Source organism: Dendrobates tinctorius, unplaced genomic scaffold, assembly GCF_039654945.1.
Source record: "Dendrobates tinctorius isolate UK_male_01 unplaced genomic scaffold, ASM3965494v1 ptg000047l, whole genome shotgun sequence".
In the NCBI taxonomy this organism is placed as follows: Eukaryota; Metazoa; Chordata; class Amphibia; order Anura; family Dendrobatidae; genus Dendrobates; species Dendrobates tinctorius.
This window is the reverse complement of record NW_027361715.1, coordinates 12,287,236-12,301,322: the sequence shown is the minus strand read 5'-3', so window position 1 is coordinate 12,301,322 and position 14,087 is coordinate 12,287,236. Positions and strand designations below refer to the sequence as shown.

The 14,087-nt window shown below is 43.4% G+C and overlaps 1 protein-coding gene across 1 annotated transcript; it reads left to right on the top strand.

Moving 5' to 3' along the window:
• The first annotated feature begins 15 nt into the window (after window positions 1–15).
• On the top strand, window positions 16–12,187 carry LOC141089716 (inactive hydroxysteroid dehydrogenase-like protein 1). Its single transcript, XM_073576218.1, has 5 exons — window positions 16–168; window positions 1,885–2,116; window positions 2,557–2,993; window positions 3,492–3,710; window positions 11,499–12,187. The coding sequence occupies exons 2-5, from the start codon at window positions 1,897–1,899 to the stop codon at window positions 11,562–11,564; spliced, it is 942 nt and encodes a 313-aa protein (XP_073432319.1). The 5' UTR covers window positions 16–168; window positions 1,885–1,896; the 3' UTR covers window positions 11,565–12,187.
• The last annotated feature ends 1,900 nt before the right edge of the window (window positions 12,188–14,087 follow it).

Genomic DNA, 14,087 nt, shown 5'->3' with positions numbered 1-14,087 from the left:
CCGGGCCGTGTGAGCAGTAACAAGGTGTCAGCCTATCAGGGAGCAGCCAGGACCACGTGACGCGCGTCAGCCTATCCGCGTAGCCTCCCGCTTCCTGTCTTTTGGTATCACGTGACGTTGGGAGGTTCCGGGACATTACGAGTGCAGCGGCGGCTATCGCAAGTGCAGGTCAGCGCCCCCACTCCTCAGTGTTTGTCACGTGACTGTGTGACCCTGTAGTGGTTGCTAAGGGCAGCGCCACTCTTGTTTTGCACCGTAAAGTAACCAGAATGTCGTGCGGGAAAGATTAGTAGATGGTTGCCGTAGTAACCATTTCTTTCTGTGCTATGAATGTGTATGGAGGCTCAGCACATCTGTCACTGGGGGGTTATTACCGCAGTGGGTGGGGAGAGGTCCGTCAGGGCCGCGACCACTGGGGCTGAAGTCCCCGCAGGCTGCTGTGCAGCGTTTACTTTCACATCCCTATAGAAATGAATGGGAGTAATGGAAGCAGGGCAGCACAGGGACATGGGGATATGCTGAAAGGGGCTGTGCATAGGATAGCGGGTCACGTCCTGATGGCGGATCACGTGCTGTGCCCACGATCAGGGATAGCAGCGTCCCACATTACAGGCACAGTGGGTGGGATGTATAGAAGTCTCGTGCCCACCGTGCGCCTGTGTGTCTCTGGTAACTCACCTGTGGTGCTGGTTTCCGAGCAGCAGCATGTCCGTTATCTGTAGCGGAGGCGCTTGTCTCCCCTGTGTACTTCCCCTGAATAGACTGTAATTCCGCATAGTTATAAAAGACAAGTGTGTACGTAGAACACACCAAAATACGCTGCTGTCCTGATCGCGGGCACGAGCGTTATTAGGACGCAGTATTTTATATCACTATTGGTTCCGGTGCTTTCACCTGTTCATTGGCCCCATCAGAGCTTGAGTCCAAACCCCCCACAGACGTAGTAGACTGTGTCCGGGTGTCCTCCAGTAGGTCTATACACCTGGGAATAATGCACTACACAACTCCCCTTTGTAGTCTATGGCCCCATAGGCTCATACACCCAAATCCCGTTTTGTGGGGCATTTGGACACAAGCGCCGACGGAGCTAACGAGCGGGTGCCTGAACGCAGTGTGAAAGTGCCCTGTGCCAAAACCAGGAGTGGGTGATAAATCCAGAAGTGGTGACGTGTCTCTATTATACTTTTCCTCTGATTGTTCCTCTCCTGGTTTTGGATTATAAATACTGATATACTGTACGTGGCGTAATACTTATTACCTATCCACAAGAAACACGATAATTGAATGAACGCTGGCTGTCCGGCCGCTGAGACCCCTGTCAGTCCCAATAACGGAGTGAGATCGTTTGCACACTTACAATGTATGGAGCAGCGGTCGCACATGCTTGATACTTCTCCATTTACAGTGGATATGTTGTTTCTGGGACAACCCCTTTATGGTGGGCCTCCAGTAATTTAGGAGTGTGCTCACTAGTGATTGCAGATACTGTCTCTAAATAGCAGCACAGACCAGCCTTTTCCATGATGGGGGCTGCACAAATCTTTACACTTGGAGGCAGGGTGTCCTGTTCTGTCTCCTAGATTCTTGTATTCAGTATGGGAGCCCACCTTGTGACATGTCACGTAATAGTACAGTTCCGGCTCCCCTGCAAGAGGTGGGAGCCTCAGCCTAGGAGGGCAAAGATGTGAGCAGCCCACAGCATGGAAGAGGCTGATCCGTGCTCGTATTCAGAGACAGAATCTGCAAGAAATCTCATTAATGTGAAAACTCCTGCACTGTATATTGGAGGTGCATAAAGAGGGTCAGTAAAAGCAACTTTGTGTGCAAATCTTTAATGTAATGTGGTTTTGAACCTTGATTAAACAGAATTTATCATTCTTTCAGATTGCAGCCTCCATGGCAGCAGTGGACAGCTTTCATCTTCTATACAGAGAAGTGGCCAGATCTTGTCACAACCAATTGGAGTTTTTGGCTGTAGTTGGCGCCCTGTACACGGCTAGGAAAGGTCTATGCATCCTCTATGATTGTTACAGCCTGATCCAACTCCATGTTACCCCATGTCTGCTCCACAAGAAGGACCTTGTCCAACAGTATGGAGAATGGGCTGTGGTGACTGGTAAGTAGTAAGCTGAGCTGAGGTCGGAGAATTTCATAAGATCACATGTGGCTTAAATGAAATGTCAATCAAGGCAAAGCGGAGACAGTATGATGAGCCGCCATTGCAGGGCCGCCCAGGTGACTATTGAACTAACGGCTGCCCTATAAATGCAATAGCTGAGTACTTATTTGGGCATGAGTTATCTCCATCCTCATATAGACCAACCCAATATCAGCAGGTTTGGCCAATTATAGTCTAATCTCATTAGAATCCCCCTAACCTCCTATATTGTAGTCGGACATTTTTTCCCTACACTACATGTATTGTACGGTAAGTACTAAATATGAAAAATCTGACTGTATGAAAAGAGAAATGTAAGGGGGATGCAACCTGATTTTATAAGGAGATCACCAGGGATCTGGCTAAATAGTTTTAATTTTTTTGCATTTTCCTCCTAGGTGCCACTGATAGCATTGGCAAAGCATATGCGGAAGAGCTGGCGAAGCACGGCATGAACGTGCTGCTGATCAGCAGCAATAGAGCGCAGCTGCACAGTGTTTCAGAGGCCCTCAGTGGAACTTACGGCGTTAATGCCACCTTTCTTGATGTCGATTTCGGCCTGGGTCGTGAGGTGTATCCTTTCATTAGGGAAACATTGAGGAATTTGGATGTTGGCATTTTAGTGAATAATGCTGGAGTGTTCGCCGAGGAGCCACAACGGGTGGTCGAGGTTCCAGAGGATAAAGTTTGGGAGACCATCCACGTCAACATAGCTGCAGCCGTAATGATGGCTCACGTGGTGCTCCCGGGAATGGTGCAGAAGAAGCGAGGAGCCATCATCAATGTGATATCGGCATCCGGTGGCAAGAGTGGCTCCCAGACAGCTGCCTCTAAGGTTAATATTGTCCCGCACATGGCCTCTCTACAGCATAACGGTCATAAGTTTTGGTAAACAGCATTTATGTCATACAGGGCAATTATGGGGCTCATTTTGAGGTAACACAAATCATTCTATGTAAATGTGGATCAGATCCCATACTCTTTGGAACAGCAGTGACCAGAGCTAGTCTTTGATTGCTGCATTTAAATGCCATTGACAAACACTGATCGCGGCATTAACATAGCAGGATTGCCCGTGTGCGCATGTACCGGCACCCATCAGTCTCCCATGACATATTAATTGGTTGTCAATGGGCTGTCATGTCAGGGGGGCTGGTGAAGGTCCCGTGCCAGCCATCTTGGTTCTCAAGTGAAGCTCCATCTGTGGCCAGGCTTCAAGAAAATCCATCATCTTTACCACATACAGGGTGCAGAAGAAGTGATCAAACAAGTGTAAGTTCATGTCCCTTGATAGGACTAAAAAAAAATCAATGCGGTGCTTTTCCTCTTCCAGGCTCATCTGGAAACCTTCAGCCGACAGCTGGCTTCTGAGGTGTCGTCCTGTGGGATATTTGTGCAGTGCTTGACTCCATTTTGTGTGCGAAGCAAATCTCCATCATCTTACGGACCCTTAGCAATGTTTGCCCCATCTCCTGAAGTTTATGCTCGTCATGCTGTGAGAACATTGGGGTTCTCCACCAGGACCACAGGATATTGGGCTCATTCATTACAGGTAGTGTATGATGTACTAACATCCCCCCCCGGCCTTACAAAAGTGTGACCCTATACAGTTGTGGCCAAAAGTATTGACACCCCTGCAATTCTGTCAGATAATACTCAGTTTCTTCCTGAAAGTCAATGCAAACACAAATTCTTTGGTATAATTTTTTTTTTGTTAGGCAGTTATAAGGATTAAAAGTTGACCAACGATTTATCATTTTTACAACACCATTTTTTATTAGGGACCACACCACATTTGAAGTCACTTTGAGGGGTCTATATGATAGAACATACCCAAAAGTGTCACCATTCTAAAAACTGCACCCCTCAAGGTGCTCAAAACCACATTCAAGAAGTCTATTAACCCTTCAGGTGCTTCACAGGAATTTTTTGAATGTTTAAAAAAAAAAATGAACATTTAACTTTTTTTCGCGAAAAAATTACTTCAGGTCCAATTTTTTTTTCTTTATTTTACCAAGGATAACAGGAGAAATTGGACTGCAAAAGTTATTGTGCAATTTGTCCTGAGTACGCTGATACCCGATATGTGGGGGGGAAACACTGTTTCGGCGCATGGCAGACCTCAGAAGGGAAGGAGCGCCGTTTGACTTTTTCAATGTAAAATTGGCTGGAATTCAGATCGGACGCCATGTCATGTTTGGAGAGCCCCTGATATACCTAAACAGTGGAAACCCCCCCACAAGTGACCCCATTTTGGAAACTAGACCCCCAAGGAACTTAGAATACAGAAAAAACTGCCCAAAAGGTGAATCACGGAGAACCGTGAAAAGTTACAAAAACCAAAACAGAAAAAGTCCTCCAAAAAATTTATTTAAAAGCAATTTTATTTTATTGAACAATGTCACAAATTAAAAAAGGGAAAATACACATACAAGGAAAAAAAATGCAAACATTGAGCAGGAGAAAAAGTTCAGCCCAAAATACAAAATAGAATAACATTTTTTCTTTTCTGGATAATGAGTAAGAACATGCACAAAAATTTAATTTTAAAGAGGTATAAAAGGGCTAGAACAGATCCCAAAGGACAGTGGTTGGAGTACTAAATACACACAAGCTCTCAAGACCTGATTCACACTTACGTTTTTCAGATCAGTTGTAATCCGCGGAAAACGGATCCGTCCCCGTTTTCACAGCAACGTGTGCCACCGGACCGTTGTTTTGACGGATCCGGCGAAGGCTGAATTTTAAAGGAACCCGTGCCCGGAAAGAGAGATCGAGAGATGTTCCCGGAGCAGGGCTGCCGGGCACGCGCAGTTAAAAATAGCTGACCGACAAAAAAAAACGCTGCAGAGTCCATCTCATCCGCCCGGGAGAGGGTAAAATTTTGGCGGATCCGTCAAAAAACGGATGTGACGGACGACCGTCAGTCAAGAGCCGTCACTAATGTAAGTCTATGGGGGAAAAAAACGGATTCGCCCCTTTTTGGGCGGATCCGTTTTTTTCCTAAATTGGTGGATTTTGACTGACGCAAAAAATCTGAAGTGTGAAACCTAGCCTAATTCCTGGAAGAAGGTAATTCATCATAGATAATATAATAACAAGTTAAATAAGAGTTTCTTTATATACCATGGTCAGTCATTATATATTAAATAGCAGGAGTAAACACAATTGAAAGGAGCTAAACATAAACATATTTACCCAAAGTCCAAGCTGCTGCAATGTACCCCTTAACGCGCGTTTCGGTATCTTCCTCAGAAGGGGTATTGAGAGCTTGTGTGTATTTAGTACTCCAACCACCGTCCTTTGGGATCTGTTCTAGCCCTTTTATACCTCTTTAAAATTAAATTTTTGTGCATGTTCTTACTCATTATCCAGAAAAGAAAAATTTGTATTCCATTTTGTATTTTGGGCTCAACTTTTTCTCCTGCTCAATGTTTGCATTTTTTTTTCCTTGTATGTGTATTTCCCTTTTTTAACTTGTGAATTGTTCAATAAAATAAAATTGCATTTAAATGAATTTTTTGGAGGACTTTTTCCCCCAAGGAACTTATCTAGATATGTGATGATAACTTTGAACCCCCAAGGGCTTCACAGAAGTTTATAACATACAGCCGTACAATTAAAAAATCATATTTTTTCCACAAAAATGATCTTTTCACCCTCAATTTTTATTTTACCAAGGGTAACAGGACCCTAAAAGTTATTGTGCAATTTGTCCTGAATACACTGATACCCCATATGTGGGGGTGAACCACTATTTGGGCGCATGGCAGAGCTCGGAAGGGAAGCAGCACCATTTGAGTTTTTTGGCTGGAATTGAGATAGGACGCCATGTTGCGTTTGGAGAGTGCCTGATGTGTCCAAACAGTGGAAACCCCCCAATTCTAACTCCAACCCTAACCCCAACACACCCCTAACCCTAATGGGAAAATGGAAATAAATACATTTTTTTTATTTTATTATTTTTCCCTAACTAAGGGGGTGATAACGGGGGGTTTGATTTACTATTCATGGTGGTTTTTATGTTTGGCAGCTGTCGCACGCTAAAAGACGCTTTTTATTGTAAAATTAGTTTTTGCATCACCACATATTGAGAGCTATAATTTTTCCGTATTTTGACCCACCGAGTCATGTGAGGTCTTATTTTTTGCGGGACGAGTTGACGTTTTTATTGGTACCATATTCGGGCACGTGACATTTTTTGATCGCTTTTTATTCCGATTTTTGGGATGCAGAATGAACAAAAACCAGCGTTTAATGAATTTCTTTTGGGGGGTGCGTTTACACCGTTCCGCGTGTGGTAAAATTGATAAAGCGGTTTTATTCTTCGGGTCAGTACGGTTACAGCGATACCTCATTTATGTCGTTTTTTTACGTTTTGTTGCTTCTATGCAATGAAAACTATTTTATATAAAAAATAATTATTTTTGCGTCGCTTTATTCTGCGAGCTATAACTTTTTAATTTTTTTGCTGCTGACGCTGTTGGCGGCTTGTTTTTTGTGGGACAAGATGACATTTTCAGCGGTACCATGGTTATTTATATCCGTCTTTTTGATTGCGCGTTATTGCACTTTTTGTTCTGCGGTATGATAATAAAGCATTATTTTTTGCTTTATTTTTTATTTTTATATTTAAGGGGTTCGCTAAAGGGGTTAACTAATGGGACAGTTTTATAGGGCGGGTCGTTACGGATGCTGCGATACTAAATATGTGTACTTTTACTGTTTGTTTGTTTTTTATTTCCAAAAAATGAATTTGTTAGGGAATTTTTTTTTTTATATTTATTTAGCGTTTTTTTTTTTTTTTTATAAATTATTTTTGCACCTTTTTTTTTTTTTAACTTTATTACATTGTCCCAGGGGGGACATCACTGTCGTGTGTGAGATCGCTGATCTGACACATCACAGATTGCTGTGACAGATCAGTGATCTGACACTGGAGCTGCACAAGCTTCCTCATGCCTGCGCTCTGCAGGCAGTGAGGAAGCCGACTCCCTGCAGGCCCCCGAAGGTCCCCGCCGCCATATTGGATCCGGGGACCTGCAGGGAAGGAGGCCCCCTGTTTTGAACTAATTTTCTGCTCCACCAGTTGAGAGTTCTCCTTCCGTTCTCCCTCTGGTGGTGACAGGAGGTAGTGAGGTTGGTTTAATTGGTAGTGATCTGCCACCTGATGATGAGGATAACGATTGGATCTCTGGAGTATCCGACTGGATATAAGACAGCCGACGCCCTATTCTGGTGCTGGTGATTCAGTCTGCTTCTCAGGTCTTGGACTTCAGCTCTGTTCCAGTCTTCTCAAGCTAAGTTTTTCTGTTAATGTTCACACTTGCTTTTGTTGGTCTATTCAGTTTTTTGTGTGTCAGCCAGCCCCGGCTGGGGCTGTGCTGAATTTCCACTCTTATTTATCTGTATTTGCCAATTTGCTTTTTTTTGACCCTTATTAGATTGGCCTCTTTTTGCTCTGTCTCAGAATATTTCAGAGTGCTGATATAGAAGGAGAAGTCTAGTGACTTCAGGGTTAATTTTGCTATCAGTAGTGTTGGACATTATTTTTGTAGGGTTTTTGGCAGATTGCAGACAGTGTCTTTCCTTTCCTGTTCTTTCTAGTTAGTTTGGCCCCATCGTTTGCTCAGCCTATTTTCCTGCCTGTGTTTGTGTTTTCATCTTTTCTCACCGTCAATACATGTGTGTGGGCTGTCTTTCCTTTGGGGTCTGCTCTCGGGCAGTTAGTTTTCCCCTTTTCTTGCTTTAGGCTTATGTAGTACTCCGGTTGTGATGAGGCGTCTAGATTCATCGTAGGTACGCTCCACGACTGCTGCTAGTTGTGTGGTTAGGATCAGGGATCTGCAATCTGCATAGTTACCAACCTCTCTGGTTTTCTGAGACTTAGCTTGTGTTGTTTTTTCTCCTCGGTGACCCATTCATAACAGCCCCCGCAGCAGCGCTGCACATCGCGCTGCTGCGGGGGTCTCAGGGAAGCACGTAGGGAGCCCCCTCCCTGCCGATGCTTCCTAAACCCCCGGTACACTGCGATCGTGTTTGACCGCAGTGTGCCGGGGGCGGTACGTGACTGCCCCTGACACATAGTGCCGGGTGTCAGCTGTGATAATCAGCTGACACCCGGCCGCGATCAGCGGCGCTCCCCCCTTGAGCGTTGCTGATCGCTATGACGTACTATCCCGTCCTTGGGAATTAAGTCCCAGGCCACATGAACGGGATAGTATGTCATATGTCAGAAAGGGGTTAAAGGGAAGGGACCAATCGCTAGGTCAAAGTGGACTAGTTTTTGCTCTCATATTATATTTCCATTGTTCCTCAGAGTATTCTGGTTTTTGTTTTTTCAGAATCCGCCATACGGTTCCAGAGATATGAGCTTTTATAATTAGTGAAACTTTTTATGGACCATACAAGGGTGCGTTGCTGATAGGGTGGAGCAGTTTGTAATAACCCCTCAAATAATGTGTGAGCCATGCCCTCAAATAATGTGTGGGCCACGCCCCCAAATGTGAGTCACTCCCCAAGTATGTTATCCACGCCCCCAAATAATGTGTGATCCACGCCCCCAAATGTGTAAGCTACTCCCCCAAATAATGTGTGAGCCACACTCCCAAATAATGTGTGAGCCACACCCTCAAATAATGTGTGAGCCACATCCCCAAATAATGTGTGAGTTACTCCCCCAAATATGTGAGCCATGCCCCCAAATAATGTGTGAGCCATGTCCCCTAAATAATGTGTGAGCTAAGCCCACGAATAATGTGTGAGCCACGTTCCACAAATGTGTGAGCCACATCTCCCAAATAATTTGTGAGCCACGCCCCCGAATAACGTGAGCTAAATCGCCCAAATAATGTGTGAGCCACGTCCCCAAAATAATGTGTGAGTCACTCCCCCAAATAGGTGAGCCAGGCCCCCAAATAATGTGTGAGCCAGACCCCCATATAATGTGTGAGCCACACACCCCAAATAATGTGAGAGTCACGCCCCAAAATAATGTGTGAGTCACGCCCTCAAATAATGTGTGAGCCACACCCTCAAATAATGTGCGAGCCACTCCCCCAAATAATGTGTGATTCACGCCCCCAAATAATGTGTGATCCACTCCCCCAAATGTGTGAGCTATACCCCAAATAATGTGTGGGCCACGCCCTCAAATAATGTGTGAGCCACGCCCCAAGTATGTTATCCATGCCCCCAAATAACGTGTGCTCCACGACCCCAAATAATGTGCGAGCCTCTCCCCCAAATAATGTGTGATCCACGCCCCCAAATAATGTGCGAGCCACTCTCCCAAATAATGTGTGAGCCACTCCCCCAAATAATGTGTGAGCCACTCCCCCAAATAATGTGTGAGCCACTCCCCCAAATAATGTGTGAGCCACTCCCCCAAATAATGTGTGATCCACTCCCCCAAATAATGTGTGAGCCACACCCTCAGATAATGTGAGCCACACTCCCAAATAATGTGTGAGCCACGCCCCAAATAATATGTGAGCCACACCCTCAAATATGTGTAATAATGTGTGAGCCACGCCCTTATGTGAGTCACGCCCCCAAATTATGTGCTAGCCACTCCCCCTTAGTAAAGACCATAAAAATCTAGCACTGAATATAAAGACCCATATGTCTGGAACAGTGTGGTGGATTAAAAAAATGAAAACCCACAATACTCTAGGGGGGGTGGCGTAGCGGGAATACACTGTGCGCACGATTATTAGGCAATTTGTATTTTTATGGTTAATTTTATTATTGAACAACTACAATGCTGTCAGTCAAAACAAACAGTTAATAAACCTTAATGTTTAAGAAAGTAAAAGTGATGTTTTGTCTTTCGTAGGAGAATATCTGTGCGTGCAAAATTATTGGGCAACTATTAGTGTGCAGTTATTATGTAACTAAATTAAAAATTCAATTTTTCCATCTCAATTATTTATTTTCATCTATTAAAGTGAGAATAATAATAACAAAATGACTCAAAATGTAGAAAAATACATTTAGTACATTTCAAAAAATATATATCAATGACCAATATAGTGTCTTCTAAAAATTGGCAGTAGGTTTGGGAGTTGATTTTGAGTCCATCTTCAACCCAAAAAAAGTCTAACCAGCCCATGTTTAACAATACCAGCCCATAGCAGTGCCCACCTCCGCCCTGCTGGCATCTGAATGGCAGTGGAGATCTGTGCCCATTACTGATCCTTCCATGGGTCCATACTTCTGGTCCATCAACAGTCACTCTCTTTGTCATAAGTCCATAAAACCTTTGAAAAATCCATCTTCAGATATTTCTTGGCCCAGTCTTGATGTCGGGTAACCCGGGACCAGAGGATCCTTCCATGTCCCTAACACTAAGGGGAGCCCTATTGCCCGGGATACTTCTGAAGGTAATGCCGGGGCCACCATCCTTGCCTTATCTCCTGTATCCACCCACTGTCTGTTCCATTCCACCACCCAGCGAAGAGGGGCGCTGTCGTGCACAGCAATACACCAACCCGATGAACAAGGCAACACGAACAAGGAGTAACTGAAAATACCAGGCATAAAAATATTCACTCACATATAACAGAGGAATGCACCGGGGAGTGGAGAATGGGAAAAACCAAAGTAAGAAGAGGGAAGGGATTTTCACACTTTCAAACCTACGTAGCAGCCGCGGATAAATCCACCAAACTCCTTCTGATATGAACTCCTATCCTCCAAAGCCATGCAGCATAAGCTAGCGCTGACAACGTGTTTGTCAGAACCCAGATTATAAAGGGAATAGGATTGGGTAACCGAGCTCAGCTGAGAGCTAAGACTCCCAGAGCTCCCAACATGCCCGATTAACCCCTGTATTGCCATTGAAGTTTGTACAGTGCGGAGTTGGAAAATCTGCATAAAAATGGGGATATGGTCAAAATACTTGTGCCCAATAATTCTGCACACAGTGTAAATCTTTTCAGTATTTTCCCACATAAAATCTCACCAGTTCCTGGCCCACAATGTAAGATTCATTGCTCGATACTATGGGGTTTCCATCTGTAGGAATTACTGTAAAATGGGGACTGTTGTCTTCTATCCACATTGTCTTCTTCCCCAGACTTCCATCTAATCAATAAAACTAAAATCCGATGCACAAGACCTTTCCATGACTCCTGTGCACTCTTCTTGTTGTGAGCTGGTGGAGTCTCCTCAGCTCATGGACCTTCACCAAGGTCATCATCATCTGATGCATCTGTGTCCCAAAATACCTATGAGGAAAACAGGAAATTTCCTACTTAAGATGTCTACATTGTGCTTTACTGTATGAAATGGATGTATCATTATTTGAGTTAATACAGTTTTTCTCTATCTCCTACAGCTTTGCGCAGGCCGATGGATTCCTGGCTGGTTATGTAGATCAATAGGAAGATTTGCCCAGCAGTGATAACTGGATATCATGTTGTGACCAAGATGATGTTTTTCACCCTTGTGTTGTCTCCACCGTGGTGCTAGTTCTTGAATTGTTATGTTCTTGTTCTTTGGATTTCTAAGTTAATTTCATCTAAAATGAAGACTTAAAGGGATATTCCCATCTCGTACATTTGTGATATATCTGCAGGATATGAAATAATAGAATAGTTAGTACAAGCTGATCCCACCATTGGGAGTTGCATCTACAGTGGGTTCGGAAAGTATTCAGACCCCTTTACATTTTTCACTCTTTGTTTCATTGCAGCCATTTGGTAAATTCAAAAAAGTTCATTTCCTTTCTCATAGAATCATAGAATCGTAGAGTTGGAAGGGACCTCCTGGGCCATCTGGTCCAACCCCCTGCTCAAAGCAGGATTCGCTAAATCATCCCAGACAGATGTCTGTCCAGCCTCTGTTTGAAGACTTCCATTGAAGGAGAACTCACCACTTCTCGTGGCAGCCTGTTCCACTCATTGAGCTCTCTAACTGTCAAAAAGTTTTTTCTAATATCTAATCTGTGTCTCCTCCCATTCAGTTTCATCCCATTGCTTCTAGTCTTTCCTTGTGCAAATGAGAATAAAGATGATCCTTCTACAATGTGACAGCCCTTGTGATATTTGTAGACAGCTATTAAGTCTCCTCTCAGTCTTCTCTTTTGCAAGCTAAACATTCCCAAATCATGCAGCCTTTCCTCATAAGACAGGGTTTGCAGACCGGTTACCATTCTGGTCGCTCTTTTCTGAACTTGCTCCAGTTTGTTGATGTCTTTTTTAAAGTATGGTGCCCAAAACTGGACACAGTATTCCAGATGAGGTCTGACCAAAGAGGAGTAGAGGGCAATAATGACTTCACGTGATCTAGACTGTTTGCTTCTGTTAATACATCCTAGAATTGCATTTGCCTTTTTTGCTGCTGCATCACACTGTTGACTCATATTCAGTCTGTGATCTATTAGTATACCCAAGTCTTTTTCACATGTGCTGTTTAGCCCTATTCCTCCCATTCTGTATATGCTTTTTTCATTTTTATTGCCCAGATGTAGTACTTTGCATTTTTCCCTGTTAAAAAACATTCTGTTAGTTGCTGCCCACTGCTCCAGTTTATTTATATCTTTTTGAATCCTCTCTCTCTCTTCTGTAGTATTAGCTATCCCTCCTAGCTTTGTGTCATCAACAAATTTAATCAGTTTACCCTCAATTCCTTCATCTAAATCGTTGATAAAGATGTTGAACAATACAGGGCCCAGGACAGAGCCCTGTGGTACCGCACTTGAGACATTCTTCCAACTGGATGTGCAGCCATTTACGACCACTCTTTGGGTCCCATCACTAAGCCAGTTATGAATCCACCTAACAGTTGCCTTGTCCATTCCATACTTAGTCATTTTTTCAATAAGGATTGTGTGAGATACTTTGTCAAATGCTTTGCTGAAGTCAAGATATACTATATCTACAGCATTTCCCTGATCCAACCAATCAGTGATACCGTCATAGAAGGAAATTAAGTTAGTCTGACATGACTTATTAGTTACAAACCCATGCTGACTCTGTTTAATCACTTCATTCTTATCCAGGTACTGACATACATGTTGTTTAATAATTTGTTCAAAGATCTTTCCTGGTATAGAAGTCAGACTCACCGGCCTATAGTTGCCTGGGTCCACCTTCTTCCCCTTTTTGAAGATAGGAACAACATTTGCTCTTCTCCAGTCTTCTGGGACTTCTCCTGTTCTCCAATAATTTTCAAAGATTATGGAGAGGGGTTCAAAAATTTCTTCTGCTATCTCCTTCAGTACTCTGGGGTGTAATTCATCTGGACCTGGAGACTTGAATTCATTTAGGTTAGCTAAGTGTTTCCTCACTATCTTTCTGTTTATAGACATCCTGGATTCTTCTACTCCCTTAATAGGACAGTGAAGAACAGTTGATGTTACATTTCCTTTCTGAGAGAAGACAGATGCAAAATAGGAATTTAAAAGTTCGGCCTTCTCATCATCCTGTCTTACCATTTCATCATTTTCATCCTGTAAAAATCCTATAGCATCTTTGACTTTTCTTTTACTTTTGACATATCCCCAAAATCCTTTATTATTGCTTTTGACGTCTCTTGCAAGCCTCAATTCATTGTCAGCTTTAGATAATCTGATTTGTGCCCTGCAGGTTCTGCAGACAGCATTATATTCTTCTTTAGATATGCCTCCCTCTTTCCATTTTATAAACATTTTTTTCTTCCTTTTTAGCATGTGCTTAAGTTCTGTGTTCATCCATCCTGGTTTCCTTAAATGCTTCCTATTCTTCCCTCTTTTCGGAATTGTTAACAATTGTGCTTTGAGAATTTCATTTTTCAAGATTTCCCATCCTTCCTGGACATTTTTGTCTTTAAGGATATCCAGCCATTGGATCCCTCCAATTCTCTTTCTGAATCCCTTAAAATCTGCCTTTCTGAAATCTAACCTTGACGTCTGAGTCTTCACAGGTCTTCCTTCTCTAGTTATCCA